The sequence below is a fragment of the Spodoptera frugiperda genome, chromosome 29 (genome assembly GCF_023101765.2).
Source record: "Spodoptera frugiperda isolate SF20-4 chromosome 29, AGI-APGP_CSIRO_Sfru_2.0, whole genome shotgun sequence".
Taxonomy (NCBI): domain Eukaryota; kingdom Metazoa; phylum Arthropoda; class Insecta; order Lepidoptera; family Noctuidae; genus Spodoptera; species Spodoptera frugiperda.
This window is the reverse complement of record NC_064240.1, coordinates 9653863-9672820: the sequence shown is the minus strand read 5'-3', so window position 1 is coordinate 9672820 and position 18958 is coordinate 9653863. Positions and strand designations below refer to the sequence as shown.

At 36.5% G+C, this 18958-nt stretch overlaps 1 protein-coding gene across 4 annotated transcripts in view; it reads left to right on the top strand.

Annotated features, from left to right (window-relative positions):
• LOC118268125 (uncharacterized) overlaps positions 1 to 15764 on the top strand; it is a 54998-nt gene extending 39234 nt beyond the window's left edge. For all 4 annotated transcript variants that reach the window (XM_050706592.1, XM_050706594.1, XM_050706591.1 and 1 more), the window contains 5 exons: positions 3557 to 3675; positions 9392 to 9546; positions 12969 to 13098; positions 14567 to 14754; positions 15263 to 15764. In XM_050706592.1, the coding sequence (XP_050562549.1) occupies positions 3557 to 3675; positions 9392 to 9546; positions 12969 to 13098; positions 14567 to 14754; positions 15263 to 15378 (708 nt within the window). In that variant the 3' untranslated portion in view covers positions 15379 to 15764. The remainder of the gene's footprint in view (positions 1 to 3556; positions 3676 to 9391; positions 9547 to 12968; positions 13099 to 14566; positions 14755 to 15262) is intronic.
• The last annotated feature ends 3194 nt before the right edge of the window (positions 15765 to 18958 follow it).

The following is an 18958-nucleotide window of genomic DNA, read 5'->3' as shown; positions in this document are numbered from 1 at the left end:
AAACAACAATTTGTGGATCACACAAAGAGTTGCTCCGTGCGGGAATCGAACCCGCTACCCGTTGCGCGGCAGCCAGTTGCCACCGCACCAACCGTGCAGTCAAAATTTTTTGTAAAAAATATAAGATTTAAAACCGTCTTCAAAGATGGTCAATATCCCTGCTGGACCGTATTATGAATGACAAAATCTAGCGTTTCCTTATAAAAATTCAATGTCCTTCTTCTAAATTCAATTACGCAACTTTCAACAATATTATAGACCAACCTCTCGCCTCTCGGGGTTCCATTATGACACCGCGTCGTAAAACCCAAAACATAGTGATTAAAAGCTTTTAAATAAAATCAGTCTCATGGGACAATTAAATCAAAGTCTTTGGCAAAGAATACATGTCTCCAGTAACCTCACTCACACGGCAAAACGCTACGCAACCGCCGTTTCACGCGTTTTTCTGTGAGACCGTGGACTCCTGCCGAACCGGTGAAATAAAAATTACAGAGACTATTTACATTCAATTTCCTTATGCCGTAATTTTTCCTAAACGTCCCTACATTTCTGTCCCGGTATTTTCAAATGACGTTAGACATACGGATAGAATATTATGGTAATGAAGTGATAGCCAATATTACTTTATTACCTTCTCACTCTCTTTATCCCGGTGCTAGAATGGAAATTCACGTTAGAGAACTGTAAAGCTATGCAGGTAATTTGGTTTATGTCCCAAAATTATGAATTTAAAGTTTAAGAAACGAAGGCGGCCGTGACCTTGAGGGAAAGAACATGCAGGTGAATTTATGCGTTTAAGTTCTTCATAATGTAGTTTATCGTTCTAATACGGTACGCTTTGCCAAGCAAATTCACAATGTCACTCTCTAAAACTTCCTACATAATATATTGTGGTTTCCTACTTTCATTACCTCATTAATCATTACTATAATGACGTAAACCCACTCATTGATAAGCTAACTAATGTTTTTAAAACTTGCGTATAATATTGAATGAACCACGCGCCTACTACTCATGTCAATCCATGTGATTCAGAACCTCACATTTTGTATCCTTTTTTCGACGTGTGCAGTTTGATTTTGCAACTTTAGTTGTGGCATGCCTATTGTGTGCTTAAACTGTTGAGTCATATGCACAAAATTAAGAGTCATCGATTGTTTCAGTCAGGTCAAATACCTATGTATCGGGCAGCTTTTACTTGTTTTAATATCAAATAAAAGATTTATAAGCTTGGTGACAAATTACCTAATATGAACTTAAATGACTGCAAAATAAGCTTGGTGACAAATTACCTAATATGAACTTAAATGACTGCAAAATAAGCTTGGTGACAAATTACCTAATATGAACTTAAATGACTGCAAAATAAGAACTCCAATGAGAGCCTTTGTTCACTATGACATTAGGTGGATTCTTAAATGAGACCATTAGTAAACCTGCCACGTCAGTCCAGGACGTCAGTAAAATATTTGTGGCTTGTTCATTCGAAGAACTAAATCAGATTCACTCTTGGTGTTTTTTAATGTCCATTGATATTCAAACATCTGCCTGATCAAGAATTCATGAACACATGATTTTGCTGGCTATTTTAACATTGAAGTTTATTTTTAAATCTACGAAATGTAGGTCTATATCGATATTAATAGTGATTGATAAATATACTATATCAGTTGCCTCGAGTTGCGTCTACTTTGTATCCATGCGTGAAATAGCCGTGATTGCATGGGATTGGCATGTTTGGTTACCGTAAGGACAGAATTAGCTCGTATGGATTGATATACCTACTAAACAGTTGGAATAACTTTGTTGCCATCTGTTCAACGTATCTGGTTGGTATTTGATAAACGAGTTATTGTTTGCGCTACTGTTTCGAGGTTCAACAAATTGTTTTAGCGTCAATTATTATTCTACTGTTATTTTCCAGTAATCAACAAGTACTTTTATTTCAAAAATATGGCTGTTTTATGATGTATTTATGTTCTTTGACCCATATTATTCTTTAATTAGATATATTATATAATACAAAAGATAAAAACAATACCTTGCCTACAGTCAGTTAAAAGAGACTGACTGAGAAGAGATAACTCCCTCTATGTGGTGTAGGTAAATTGAAATAAATGCTTTGTCTGATAACCTCTACATGTTTTTATCGATTCTGTGGATACGCTCACATTCCTTAGTCACCTATATGAATATAGGCACAATATTAACTAAAAATCTCGGTTTACTCACGTAAATTAATGAAGAATTAACGCAGCCTACTGGCAACACTCGCCAAGTCTGCGCACATTGCACATGATGAAGAGTCCCTCGATTCGAAACTAGTAGAGCTTTTCTCCATAAATTTACGTGAGTAAACCGTGAATTTTAGTTGATTTAGTATGTCTCGCGATAGTTATTATAAAATGGGCACAGTGCTTATATAATTTCTACAATTATATTTATACACCTAAATTCGTTGCGGTACCTAAAGTAAATATGGTTTATGGACGCCTAAGAACTTGTTTTGTTAAAATTGCCATCAAATAAATAATAATAATTAAGCTTAAATCTGAGTTACTACGTGGGTAAAGACTATTTAATTGAGTTTTTAAATAATATCATAGGCTTACTTACATGGTGTCTACCGTTCGAAGGTGCTTGACAGGTTTTAAGCCGCGACCGAGACTTACAATTTTTAGCTACGTGTGGAGAAACCGGTGTTGCACAGCGAAGTGATTAGCATTTAATGTGCATTAAATACAAATATTTTATTATATCATAATAATAAAAACTAACATGACAAATACCTGATTTGCGTAAGGTATAAAATCTGCTAAAGGTTTTTGACGTACTTCATGGTTAACCAAATTGATAAAAATATAGCTTATTATTAGGTTACATTAAATTTAAATAATTTTGTAAGGGATACCTTCCTGGTATTACTAATGCACGTTGCATATGCCTATATTCGTCATACTTAAATATAATTTTCTAAAAAATATATGTTATTGAATAATATTTAATTTCATTTATTCATTTATATTTTGATATGCGGATCCGAAGTGCCAAAGTAGGATATATGAACAAAATAAAGTTGTTTATTATTTTAAAACTGATCTCTTTGAAGTCACATTACCTACGTTATTTAGACAACTGGGTTAAATTAACTCTAGAAATCTTGGTGATACTTATACTAAACTTTGGCAGTTATAGCCGTTACAGAGAGAGAGACAGAGAGAGAGAGAGAGAGTTACGTTACGTTACAACACATCTTCCTATAGGTGCCCACTGCTGAGCAAAGGCATCTTCTCAAACGAAGGTTTCAGCATATTTAACACCCTTGCTTAATGCGGATGGGCGATTTCAACCTTATAATAATTAGGAAGCCCAGGTTTCCTTACTACGTTTTCCTTCACCATTCGTTTCAAGACTATTTGCTCTCATAATCCAGTCACCTTCAGGTTTTAAATATCGACCTCATTTCTAAGCCATATTATGCCACGGAATATCACTTGGCCTTTGGCAGTACTGATTGTAATTGTATATGAGATTAACGGCATTCTATTTGCAGGTGGAATATGTGTTTCTCGTCGGCGTCGGAGGCGGGGTACCTCACTACACAGATTATGCCAGACACGTTCGTCTCGGCGATGTCGTAGTTTCATCACCTGCGCCCGATTTACCCGATAAGTAAGTTATTTGTATATTTTTTTTTAATGGAACACGAGGAAAAGAGCAGATTTCACTTGGTATGCAATCGCCGCCGCCCATGGACACTATAAACACAAGAGGCGTTACAAGTGCGTTGCCGGCATTTTGGGGGTTAGGAATTTAAGGGTTATTGAGGAATCGGGCCTCCGGTAACCTCGCCCACACAACAAAACACAACGCAATCGTTGTTTCAAGACGGTTTTCGGTAAAGCCACTCCGGATAGCCGGCCCATTCGTGCCGAAGCACACTATTTATAAAATAAATATTTTTATAAATAGTGCACATAGGTATATTAGTTCAGAGATATATGATAACGTTATAACCGCAGTGTCGACTGTCAACGATCCCAAAGGTAAGTAAAGATCAATGAAATCTATTTGTTTTATTATCAAGCTAAGTAAAAAATTGGATAGCCTTAGTAAGCGATATAATTCTTTACAATCGCTTAGTAATTATTAATGGCTACGATACGGTATTTATTGTTATCAACTAATCCTTGCTCTATAGCGCAAGTCTCATTAAACATAAGGCATATAATTTAGTATTAAATATCCCTTCTTATTTCTAACTCAACTGAAGGTAAATAGTGGAAATTAATTCGACTAAAAGACTAATAGATTTTTTCAGTAATTCTGTAGGAAAAACCCAGACGTAGTAAATTCGTAATATTTATATAAGAAAGTATGACTTTCTGAGTAATCGAGCTTGTTTGAACCAGTTAGTGTAGGTGGAAACTGTTGATAGGCGGTAACTATGAGCTTTAGGTACCTCATCCTTGTGGTTGAAATCAGTCATCGCTTTACTGGGAATTTTGGAAGGGCTTGTCCTCTACCGTCTAGTGACGTCTATGGATAACCTATAAAAACGTCATTCACACTGACTCCAGTCCTGTCATTCACAATGACTTGAGACAAAAAGGAAAAGATAAAATAAAAGTATGCAATTAACATCTAATGTGGATGTCGTGAAAAATAAAGAAACAATAAAACCTTAATGTAACTAACCTATCTACTGCTGAATGAGCCAATGGTTCCTGGTTCTTGGTAGTGGTGACTCCAATATTACTACCAGGAACCAGTGTACCGGTCTATTGGTACCAGTGTACCGGTGAGCCACTCTATGTGTACGCAAATTCATTGACTCTCATATCAGGTTGATTCAAAATCTATAATGTGGAAATTTATTTAAAGCGTCATCGGTATTTAGCAATAACTGAGTTACGTAGATTGTCATCTAAATAATAATATAGGCAAGAACTAAAGCGAAGCGTCAAATGAGCAATACTTATTATACATTCAGCCTCATTACTCGCTTGAACGAATAAGCACTTAAGACTTGTATACTCGTTCAACGAACTGTACCAAATTCGCGTGGGGAGTAAACTAATTACTTATAAAGAGATTTTTCAATCTGTCTGGAGATACTAGACTAAATAAGCTTACTAGAAATAGAATCCATTCCATACAACATGCTGTAGTCAATAAAATAAGCTAAAGTGTTTGTTTGTTTGGTTAAATAAGCTAATCTCCGGAACTACTAGTTCGAATCGAAAAAAAAATTTGTGTTGGACATTTATCAAGGAAGGATATAGGCCATAAAACCTCACGACCAATGAATACTGAGTAGCGGGTAAAACCGCGTAGAAGTAAGTAGTCTAAAGATAAATAAGTTATAGAAACTGGCCTTAACTGTACCTACTCAAATCACTTGTGTGGGAGTGAACAAATGACTTGTAACTACGGAATAAATACTAAACAACACGTTTTCTTGTCTTTTTAGCTGTCTAGAGTTGACGTTGAAAAACCACGTCAATTACTATTCGTCAATGTTTACTGAGGAGTATTTTAATGATACTTTGGACTGTGATGGCATCTTACTCGTTAGTTGACCAGCTTACCTGTTTTATACTAAAAAACCATTGTCCCACATTTGGGGTTTATCCTGTGTCGTGGGTACGTTCGCGGTGCAGACCCTGTCCCAGCAATACTATGTGTGAATTGACGTACCTAGATAATTATGCCAGCAGATGAATCTAATTTATGTATATCAAAACAATGAAGTTTATAATTTTATAAAGAGAAATTAAGAAGAAAGATATCAAGAAAAATCATAATGTGCCGATCTGAAAAATATCCGTATCATAAATTATCTTACCCAGAAAAAAAAATAAAGAAATATCTAAAATCCACACCATTGGCGGGCGCCATTTGCTTACTGTCATCAGGTGATTTGTAAGCATTTGTTTCTTCAACACCGTATCCCTTAAAAAACTTCACTTAAATAATGAAAGAAAAGCTGCGGACTGCCTAACGGGTTACCGGGGCTCCGGCTCGAAAAGCAGGAGTAGGAACCGGGTTGTTTTTAGTCACTAAAAGTCTATCAGTCCCTCTCGTCTCACCCAAGGCGGGAGAAGCCACAGGATGATGTACCACTCTCAAAAAAAGTTATGAAAGAAAAATACTCGAGTCAGTACAGCTAAGTGTAATGTTATAGGTATTAAATTAAATATCTCCTTACATAGTAACCAATTATGTTTTGGTTGTGGTTAACCGCACTCTGTTACTCCTATTACTCATTTGCACTGAAAACAATTTCACGTGTCAATAAAACATTGCTACTATACACTTACTCTTGAATTAAATGAATGAAAATACAAAAATCGGTACGTATAGTACTTATGATAAACGAAGTTATCTATAAAAATAAATAAACAATGCTTTGTTTTATATTGCTTCAAGGCTATGGGGAAACACAAATACATAAATATCTGTTAACGTTTAAAAAACGTACATTTTATTAGTGGCAGTCGGTATATTAAGTAGGTGACCTATCTAGAAGCGTCTAAAAACAAAGAAACCGTTATATTTTTCATGAAATATCTTGCAGTTTCTTTGAACGGACGTGACAGAATTACTGTCATTCTAACAAATACTATTTGTTCTTGGTTCATCTATAGTTAGCTGTAACACTATTCTTTTTTGTATGAATGTCAAAATCTATGACATGAGTAAACTACAGTCTCAACCATAATTTATCCCTAACGCATGGTGTACGTGACTTGTAAAACCACGATTACTAATACAAATGTATTGATTGTGATTGTTTGATGTGTGACGTCTTTCTTACGTAGATATAGTTTACAACCTACGTATTACACATATCCCCACAACCTTTAGCACGTGCTACCACAACCGGGAGAACATTAAAATATTCCGACCATTTTAGGTATAATTTGTTAATTCTTGTTACACGAATTAATATGGGTATTGTTGTGGAAGCATCTTCCGCACGAATGGGCTGATCCGACTGGAGAGGTACGGCCTCAAAGAAAGCCAGCGTGAAACAACGCTTGCGTGTTGTTGTCCGGTGTGAATGAGGTTACTGGAGACCCAAAACTTTCTTCTGGAAAGGCTGGTAACGCACTTGTGTTACTGTTCCTCCTCTAGTCTTACGGGTGTTCATGGATTTGAATTGGTTGATTGTTTATCTTCAAGTAACGGTCTGCTAGTTTGCCATCATTCCTTAAAAAACACTGAAAGACATTGTGGCGACACAACATGCCAAGTGACAGATAACAGAAGTTGCACATATACGATCGACAAACAAATCAACGGATGACGTCATAGAAACCCTTCATCGCAGACATTAAGTTCACATGTGAATAAATATTGATAGGAAATCCCAACGACGAACTCCAGCTAAAGGACTAGTCAGTGCCTTGTAATGCTGAAATTTTTATCAATAACATTTAAATAAATATGAATGATGGATGTAGGTGTGGATACTAAACAAGTGTACAAGTACCTATAGACTACAGACAGACAACCATTGTCTGAGAGCACGAAGTAGGTATATGAAGTACAACTAGTTTATTTATATAGCCATAAATATTTTATGAATGCATATATTATAGTAATAAGTAGGGCTTGCAGGCGCCTAACGCATGACTACAGATTAACTCGCTCTTTTATCTGATTCATTGACAAACATTGCAGTTAAGTAAATGTAAAGCGTTTGCCAATTCAGCAAAACGTGAGGAGGAAAATGTATATTTTTTTTATTTTGTTAAATAACTCTGATGCTGACATGGACACGATTCATTTTAATTTTCTATTTTCCCTAACAAGAGCAAGTACCTACTTATGTAAAGTAATTTAAACATCAAAAAATGTATTAGTTACTCAATACATAGATAAATTCATAAGAGTGAGTGTAGAGACGATTTTACTAGCTACTCTAAAACCGATCTTATAATTAGTTGAGGTGAGAAATCAAACACTTCGTTTGAAGCACAGAAATAGCTCACAGAATACCGGCTATAATTTATTTTTAGTATACTTGAACAAATATGTCTCACCTGCTAATCTGGACGAAACACGTCGAATTGGATCGGACGGATTGCTTTTATTATATACCATTTTTTGTTTATTTATGCAGAATATGAACGGAAACATGACTTTCATTTTAACAGACGCGATGGGATTTCCTAGGTTGGTAGTAGACCGATTATCGATGTATTTTCAAAGCAAGTATGTCTAATTGTCTACTAATCATTGTCTAAACTAAACAATTAGCCTCAGTACAACACCTGTTTATATAACTATTTACCTTTAGTACAAGAAACGATTCCTTGTAATATTACAGGCGATGAGCAAAATGTTCGCACCGAACGAATGAGGTCAAATTATTGACGTTACTCGGTCACCTCGGAAATTCCTCCTTTAAATGTCACCATATTTTTGAGAAAAATAAATTCAATGATGATTTGTTTGAAGAGGAATAAACCAATGGGATTAAAACCCAGTTTCTTTCCAAAATCAAAATCAAATTAGGTACGTGGACATTTTGATTCGTCTTAAACGCGGTTAATGACCTCACGTGGGCATATAGATTGTTCCTCTTCTTCGGTAGATGTTATTCGTTTATGGGAAGAAATAATATAATTGACCAAGGTCGAGCCAGAAATGTTTTTTTTTTTATGGACAAAACAGCAGATCTTGTGTAATATTTGCTCTAAATGGTATACGTGGGAGAAGAATTCGGTGTAGCTGTGAGTGGGAGACCGATTGGCCGGCTGCATTGTAGCAACGTCCAAACGTCTCAAATGGACGATAATTGATTAAATTACTGCTAGCTGTGCTTTGACCCCAGCCTATTTACACAGACCAATAGACATTCTAGTGCCATTTATGCAAGGATGTTCACAATTTTGGATTAAAAGGAGTGAATGGCATGTCTATCTTCACACGGGAAATGCTATTTGTGTAAAGCATAATCCAGCTCTATAAATAAATATTAATCAACAGAATGTCTGTATGTGAATAACTTTTAAACTCGAAACTTCCTAGATCAAATTGGATAGGTAGGTGTGTTTTACTTCGCGTCCATATCTGAATCACTCCGTTATTTATTGCTTGATGTTGATTGATTATTACTCGAGAAAGTGAACGGTGTCTTACCGTAGATTTATCCCACTCCAACATAGTACTATAACAGAATTTGATTATTTATACGTACTGCCTCTTTGTTCAATTGACTCTGTGGTGGTTTGCCAGGACAGTAAAATATTGTTGCGTTTTTGGTTTTCCAAAAATCCCAATAATATTTGATTAGTGTCCGATATAACTAGCGAACGGTGTATTACATGGAGCTCCTCTATATTGAAAATAAGACAAAAACAAAATTTGTTCACAGATACGTGTACATATTCTGCGAAAAAGCAGAGAAGAACGCGAAAGGTGGATGGGACTACGAAGTGAAGCCCTACAAACCAGCTGATTTTCTTCTGCAAGATATTGCCCAGCGTCTGAGCAACGCAAAACCTCTTTGGGACGCGTTTGTTAGCGAAGGTAAGAATAGCATTATTATTAATAGTAACTTTTTAATAAGGGCAAAAGAGCAGATTGATTACCTGATAGTATCGGCGCCGCCCATGAACACCTTAAGATATTATGACGTAATACAATGACGCCATTTACCTATTATATAAAAATAAGTCAGGTTTTCCTTCCTGACGCTATAACTCCAGAATGTAATAATTTTGCATTCATTGGAAAGGTCTCAGGGTTTAAAGCAAACAAAATTTAAGAAAAAATTAACATTGGTGCCGAGACGGAGTTCGCCGGGTTTGCTATTATACTTAGATATATTTTTGACATTACAAATAAGAAACGTCTCGCCTTTTATCCCCGAAGGGGTAGGCAGAGGTGCTCATTACGACACATAATGCCGCTATACAATGTACACCCACTTTTCACCATTTGTTTAACATTACAAATAAGTAGGCAAATTAAAGAAAATTACAAGAACAGTTGTGTAAATAGTGTTACTAACTAGCAGTGCGATGTTGTCTTAACGATGAATAATAAAAAAATACTTAGTATTGCCTCTATCATATATACTTAAGCATCTTTACAAAATAACAGTCAAGAGGATGACATTTAAAGTTTTCTAGTTCAGACGACATTCTTAAAAATAAAGTGTTGCATCAGCGCATTAGGTAGGTAATTCTTTTTATCCTTTATCGTAGGTTGGTAACTGGCGCTCGGTGTAACCGTCTACCTTGCAACGTGTAGCGGGTTCGAATCCCGCACGGAGCACTCTTTGTGTGATACACAAATTGTTGTTTCGTGACTGGGTGTCACGTACTTGTGAAATTGGATGTTTGGAAACGTAACCATGACATAGGAGAAAATCCCAGTGTGGGGAAACATTTTTTTCTCTTTTAAGAAAGAAAGAGGTTGGCTATTTCGTACTGACATTTATTTTGATAACGATTTAAATTACTTACCTATGTTTCCTGGATAAAAACTAGCCCAGGTTGTAGGTAATAATTTATCTCCGTGCAATGTTTCGTCTTAATCTATTTAACAAATAAGTTTTGACGGGAAATGTTACAATTTGAATACCTATTAGTAGAAAAGTAAAACATTTGTTAGGTTAGGTTATATTCTTTTTAGGAAATAACAAGGAATAATGTAGAATGAAACCTAACAAGGTACCTAGTGTATGAATAACATGACCTATTTTTCAGTTAGGTACCTTAGAACCTTGTCATGGGCGTGCGCACTAAACTCGCAGATTACAATGTTTCTAAAACAGAAATATCTTTATGAGTTGTGAGCTATTAAAGATAATGGTGTTTGTTTTGTAATACTTTGCATATTTTTATCTGTGCAAATAAAACGCGTGTTTCAATAAGATTGTGACTTGCGTCAGTAAGATGGAAATAAATATTGCATAGGTGGTTTTTCATCGATTAATTGTTAATCACTTTCAAATTACTATCTTATCGTAACTTTCTACATGTCCCTTTCATATTAAATTAAAAATCGTTAAAGAATAATGTTATTTTTATCGATTATAGCAAAAGTACCTATCGTATGAAATCAAATAGATACCTATACAATGCACACGTCCTCTAGATTTCTTATTACTCGTAAGTATCTATCTATCTTCTTCAGTCTTACTAAACATAAAACAGTCTAGTGCGATAAGATAAGAAGGACGGAGGATGTACAGTGTACACACTTACACAGGCACAGTTTTAAATATTGTTATTGGTCTAATCCAATATTAGATCTTACTAACTGATGCTCGCGGCTTCCCTCGCGTGGATTACGGACTTTGTGAGTAATAAAAGTAGCCTAAGTTACTCCTTACTACATACAGCTACCTGTCAATAAAACTCCCGTCAAAATCGGTCCAGCCATTTCAGAGATAAGCCAAAACAAACAGACAGACCAATAGACAAAAAATAAAACAGCATTTTGGTGTATTTACATCCATATGCGTGTAGGAAAAACGGTTATTTCAATATTACAAACAGAAACTACAATTTTGTTTGTTAGTCTGGAAGTCTAGATTAAGACTACAGGGGCCTTAGTCTGCTATTACAATTGGGTCAGAATGGTCGTGGAGTACCGTGTCATGGAGTACCGTGGCTCTGACTCGAAGCAGGAGTTGGAGCGAGGCAGTTTTTAGTCAGTAACTGCCACTTTGTTTCGCCTAACCCAGGGCCGGAGGAGATATTGATGATTTTCCGCCGTCATAAAAAAAATACTTACTGCCGCACTCAGAGACATTTAATGATTACTTAAACTATTCCTTAGTATCGATTTTGTATCGAAAACAATCGCTAAGAACTGGGTTAAGTAACTATTAAATGACTGTGAGTGTGGCAGTTAGAGACGATATGTCAAGTGAATTAGACTTCATTGCATGATTCGTTAATTTATATTGCACACGTCAGATATGGACCAATGCATATTTACATATTCGAGGTGACATCTGCATAAAGATTTTCCGTTTTTTAAGCATATTTTTGAGAAGACATTTCCTCTTTGCGTGTTTCGGTCCTTGGGCCGCACCTACATGACATCACGTTTTACATAAATAATAAAAATGACTCTTAATACATCGGAACACTATCAAAATCTTTTTTTTAATCTTTAATAAATAAATTGGAGGGTTTAATCACACAGTGATTATGTCACCCTCATGTAGTAACTACATATGATTAACAAAGAAAACAGGGTCTACGACTTCGATTCGATTAAATCATTTATTCAGGAGTAATATGAATCATACTATTACTATTCATGTTTTATATTCCATTACCTAAGTACGACTCACTTTTACCGGCAAAACGGCAAGTACCTACTACACGACTTACGATTTCTCAGAAATAGAGGAAGTGTCTTATGTTGACTTGATAACGGTTAAAGTAAGCAAGGAAGTTACCATATTTATACAATCTCAGATTGTTGTGAACCTTTATGGTAAAACCAATTTCAACTGATTATTTCGTAAAAAAATATTGCAACTGGTACGTACTCAAGTACAGGCAAGAGCAGTGCAACACATCCGTGCATGGGTGAATAGATGACCAGATAATAGTCTTAGGAAGCCGTTAGGGGAGGTCTATGTTCCGCAGTGGACATTATGTGGTTGATATAATGATTAGACTTTTAAGCCCCCATATAAATTACTAGCTATTTCCGCGCGGTTTCACCCGCTCTGCTCGGGTCCTATTAATCGTAGCGTACTGGTTTATAACCTTCCTCGATAAATGCGCTATCCAACACAAAAAGAATTATTCAAATCGGACCAGTAGTTCCGGAGATTAGCGTGTTCAAACAAACAAACTCTTCAACTTTATAATATTAGTATAGATATGGGGACTTAGGAAACCACGAAGAAGAAACATATTTCTAAAATTGAATTTAAATATATTTTTTTAGTTTCCTCAAACCTTATTTTATTTTTCCAGGCTTGGAACGTCTTCGAGGCGTGCCTGGAAGATGGGAAGCTCCGGAAGGTGCTACAGACCGTCTCTGCGTGGACATAGGCGAAGGTGCCTTCATCGAAGTTTCACATCCAGCACCACAAGGGGATCAAGTGTATGTATTCAGTTTCTTTTCTAAAATCTCATAAATATAGCCAAGCCAAGCCAGTTCAAGCCGTTCCTTGGCTGGCCAGCGCCGAATGTTAATATTTATTTATGTAGTTAGTAATTTATATGTTGATTTGCAAGATTTGAAGGCAAATATCGAGAAAGGTAAAACTTCGTAAAAGCTTATGAAAAAAATTGCAACTTATTTTAAAACTATAGTGGTGGTGAATAAGGTAATTGTCCAGAAGCAGTATGAACTGACTTGGGTGATAGGACGTTTTATGCTATGAGAACACGTGCGAAGCCGCCAGCAGAAGCCAGTAACTCGATAATTTAATTATAACTCTAAAACGAAGAGAGGTATTTGAAGATTGACGTTGCAACTTAACAGGCCTAGCCTAGCTAATAGACTTTTAACCTTGATACCCCGTGCAAAAACATATCAGTTATGTTTTTGCACATGTTTTTAAAAATAGGTCAGTAGGCAAACGGCTTCGTGCGTAAAAATGTGTTTAGTAAACAATCCGAGCTAATTCTGTAAAATTCTTGTAAAACATGAATCATAGTACAAACAAGGTGCCATGTTATGCACTCTTATGTCAATGAAACGTGTTATTTATAGTTAATATGTTTCCGCAACCACATAAATATTATCATAAATTCCCATTCAGACTAAATGGGTAATCCCAATAAACGCATAAATAGTCTGTTATTTATTAAGATAAAATATGGAATAAATAGATTTATTGGAAACTAATTAGTTTTCAAGGAAAATCGTATCGTTGAAGCACGATTTGGATTTGCCGTGCGTTTGGATTTATGTCGGATTTAGACCTCTTATCCGCTTTTATGACGCATGTAGGTTTGTTTATTTAATTTAATTATTAATATTATTTAACATTGAGAATATTGCATTAAGTCCCGCTTTACAGAATTATAATTAATCAAAGTCAAAGCATTTATTTCAATTAATCCTAAATAAGGCACTTTTGAAACGTCAAATAATTCCGTCAGTTAGTGAAGCTAGGCACTCGTTCCAAAGTGTAGTTTCGAATGGAGAAGAACGAGCAAGAAACTCCATATTATATTCATAATATAGTTATAGTTCACAAGGGGGTGTTCCTTTTTGTACCATTATTTTTTCATACTGTTTACAGTCAGCCAAGTGATAATATTGGTTCAATACACAGACAGTAACCGTTGATTGGCTATTGAGCAGAAAAATGGTTACAAACGAATATAACTTCAAAACTACTGTTTTTGTACTGTACCAATATTTATTTTCTTACTTGCATAGCAAATAACTGGTATGGTTATACTTGGACGATTTGCAGCTAAACAAAATAAATAAATAATAACAAAGCATCACATTCTTCATTCCTGATGTTCAGAAGATTGCCAATGAAGTATTTTATTTAAAAATGCACATGGATAAGCTATAAATGGAGTGCTAAAGTTCAAACTCGTTATTCCAGTGACCGAGTCGGCAGAGGCCTTCGAGTTCATCTGTCGCCTGTAGCGGGCGGTCGTGCTGTGAGCGGTACTGGTGAAGCACGAGCGGCCTTCGCTGCGCATGCGCGAGCCCTCGCCTACGACTGCGAGCTAGACGCCGTACTCGACAGCGTCGTTGGAAACAGGAAGGATTGCTTCGTTTCCATTCGAGGTAAGATACATTGGTGTTAGTTACTATGTTTAATTGGGCTGATGGTCTGGTTGAAAAGTTCCATGAGTACAGTCAGAAGCAGAAAATTAAAGTATTTTTTAATTTAGTTAATTTCTACTTCTGTTAAGACTAAGGGTCTTCGACTACTTCGACTAGACTAGGCCTAGCCTAAAATAGCTTTAATTCTAAGGCTGTAAACTGTTTAGTTACAGCCTTTTCAAATTGAGAAACTGTCACTTAGGAAGGGTGCCCCTTTATTGGAACGTGTAATAAGTACAGTGAATTGTCTGCCCTGTGACATTATTTAGAAATTTAAGAAGTCTGCCGCGTGACCTCATTTGTGACCCCGTGTTGAACGAAAACTGCTTGCGACATCACCGAGGGGATATAATGTCGAAAATATCACGTCGTCTGCCCATGACGTGATTATTTTTATTTCGTCATCTAAATAGTTCTAGCAATCTAAAAGTTTAATATTTTTTTACTTAATCAATTTTACCCATTTCAGGCATATCAGACTACCGCGACGGTACTCGTGGCAAGGACTGGCAGCCGCACGCGGCGCTTGCAGCCGCGGCCGTGATGAAAGCGATCGTCGCCGCAATGCCGCCCCCTACCGACTAAACGAAACGACAGCACTGCGCAAGTATTTGTTTGGCATTTACTTAGGAAAATCTATATTATGTATCACTTTATTAGCTGCTCGCACAGAATAATCGAATGGAGTTAAATTAAACTGTAGGTTCTTTACAACCGTTTAAGAAATTGAATATAATATTTCACAAACATTACAGTATGCTATACCATATGGTATTAATATAATATAGTATTGATCACAATATTGTTAATTTTACCTACAAATAGTATGTTTTACAAATTTTATAACTTGTTAGCCTTTTTGGTGTGAACACTCCATTCGTTCATTACTCTGTGTCACTTTATTTTTAACTTTTGACAAAATGTATTCACGGCAATAATAATTTACGGTTTTTATATCGTATCGTACCGAGGATAGCGTCATCTCGTCGAAGTCCGAGATCCTCGGATCGAGAGGTTTTAGTATACACCTCAACACGGCAACCCATTTTCGGGACCCAAAACTTGAGGATATCCCAGACATCAGCCTGTACGAGATTAGGATGGCTCTCAAACAGCTTAAAAACAACAAGGCGCCGGGCGATGACGGAATCACGTCGGAACTTCTGCGAGCGGGTGGAAAACCGATACTTTTAGTCCTCCAGAAGCTATTCAATTCCGTCATACTCGAGGGAACCACGCCGGTAGCATGGCAACGGAGTGTGGTGGTTCTGTTCTTTAAAAAAGGCGACAACTGTCTGCTAAAGAACTACAGACCTATCTCACTTCTGAGCCATGTGTATAAGCTGTTTTCGAGGGTCATCACGAACCGTCTCGAAGGCAGGCTTGATGACTTCCAGCCTCCCGAACAAGCCGGATTCCGAAAAGGTTTCAGTACCATAGACCACATTCATACGCTGCGGCAGATTATACAGAAGACCGAGGAGTATAACTTGCCACTATGCTTGGCGTTTGTGGACTATGAGAAAGCCTTCGATTCAATCGAAACCTGGGCGGTGCTGCAGTCTCTCCAGCGGTGCCACATCGACTATAGATACATCGAGGTTTTGAAGTGTTTGTATAACAACGCCACCATGCGCATCCGACTCCAGGAAGAGACTACGAGGCCAATAAAGGGCGTGAGACAGGGAGACGTTTATCTCCGAAACTGTTCACGAACGCAAGGATGGACTGGAGCGGACGCGGCATCAACATTAATGGCGAATACATCACTCATCTCCGTTTCGCCGATGACATAGTCGTAATGGCAGAGTCGCTGGAAGAGCTGAACACCATGCTCAGCGACCTCAATACCGTTTCCCAACAGGTGGGCCTTAAAATGAACATGGACAAGACGAAAATCATGTCAAATGTCCATGTTGCACCTATACCGGTTGTCGTTGGGAACGATATACTCGAAGTTGTAGACCACTACACATACCTGGGTCAGATCATCCAGCTAGGTAGGTCCAACTTCGAGAAAAGGTCGCTCGAAGAATCCAACTCGGATGGGCAGCATTTGGGAAGTTGCATGAAGTCTTCTCGTCAAAAATCCCGCAGTGTCTGAAGACCAGGATGTACAACCAGTGTGTGTTGCCAGTGATGACGTACGGTACCGAGACATGGTCCCTAACTGCTGGCCTTTTAGAAAGGCTCAGAGTCGCCCAGCGCGCGATGGAGAGAGCTATGCTCGGAGTATCTTTGCGCGACAAAATCCGAAATATGGAAATTCGCCAAAGAACAAGAGTTACAGACATAGCTCTCAAAATATGCAGGCTGAAGTGGCAATGGGCAGGCCACGTCGCTCGGAGGACTGATGGCCGCTGGGCCAGGAAGGTGACTGAGTGGCGACCGCGGACCGGAAGACGCAGCGTGGGCAGACCTCCCACTAGGTGGACCGACGACATCGTCAGAGTGGCGGGGAGCCAGTGGATGCAGGTGGCGGCTTGTCGTTCTACGTGGAGGACCAAGGGGAGGCCTTTGTTCAGCAGTGGACGTCTCTCGGCTGATGATGATGATGATGATGATGATATCGTATCGACACGTATTATATGTTATGTAGTATTTTTTCAAAACTTGAGTATCACAATCACACGTTTTTGTAACTTGAACCGTATTTCTTAGGGGCTAAAGTTTGTTTTTGAAGTTAAACTTGTTTACGTGTGGTTGACTATGAGTGCACGATATTATGTTTGGTCTTGACGTAAAAAAAAAAAAATTATAATAAACCATTCCATTCCAAAATCTCATACTTTAGCCTAATCTAATCCTCTAGAAAATTTTGTATTTAAAAATCTAATACACTTTAGTGTTGCAAGATGAAAGGATAGATTTATTAATAGTGTTGCAATATCTGTCTGATATTTAAAATTGTTTACCCCTATAAAGAATAATTACCACTTATATAAATATTTGAGAGAATTCGATCTGTGGTAGTTATTTATTAAATCTAAGTAATATCTAATGTACAGGTTTACTTGCCTTAGCGTCGGCTGTTATAAAAGTAGTGAAAATAATATTATTATCTTACTATTTAATAGATATTTACAAAGTAATAGGATAGTTCTTAATAGTGCTAAAGTACACATAGGCCTCTATGAAAATAAAGGTTATTGTGTGGAGAAAAAATAAATAAAAATATATGTAGAAAAATCTTCCACACACGTCCTAAGGACAAAAATTAATGTTTCTTGCGTACAGACGATAGCTGGTCAATTTTCTTTATTCTATTTTCAACTTTATCGTATTCATGTAAGGTCGAAAATCGAATGAAATAAATTGATAAATTGAAGTATGTTAACCTACTACTGTCTAACAATTCTCTTTATTAGATTTTGTACTTTACTACTTTGATTTAAAGTCTAAAATCTAATGAAAAGAATTGATAGGATTGTCTGTACATTAAGAGACTCGGCACCAATTTCGTTGAGACTAATACAAAATTGTTTTAAAGACTGTTGACGATTTCCAATTCAATGGTACTATTACTTCGAAATACTGGATTTTATTTAGTATTTAATGCATGTTAAGTTTACGGCTTTTTGTGTTGTGTTGTGTTGCCAAAACAATATCCATAAATAAGGGCTCAAATATTTAAAATGTCTTCCCTTGTGTCCAGTTGAGATTAGTAAAACTATTTTACAATATTTCATGAAAAGTTACCAGTTCAGATTATTAACATTATAATCCCAGTTTGTATTATTTTTTTATAATTATTAGGAATTCTACAGTATTGCCATGTTACACCTCAAGAAATTAGTGTTGCCAATAGTTTCACTTTGCCCGAGCTTAGAATGTACCTTAGAATAAATAAATTATAAGTATGTATCTAATATTTCAACAAGTAATTTATTACGTTATTTATGAATACTAACTCACTGCCATCAATGGCCTATTTATATTACTATAAGATTAACTTTGTTATTGGTCGATGTTATATCAAAATATGTAATACATATTTAAAAACCAAAGTTTAGACGTTTGGCTGTTTTTTGACAACCTGGTCTAGTCGCCTAAAATGTAAACATTTTGTTGAAATATTTTATTTACACGTAATTATTAAGAATCATTGATCTATATGTAAATTGTGAAGTCACATAGTTTTATTCTCGTTGATGTTTGTAAACAT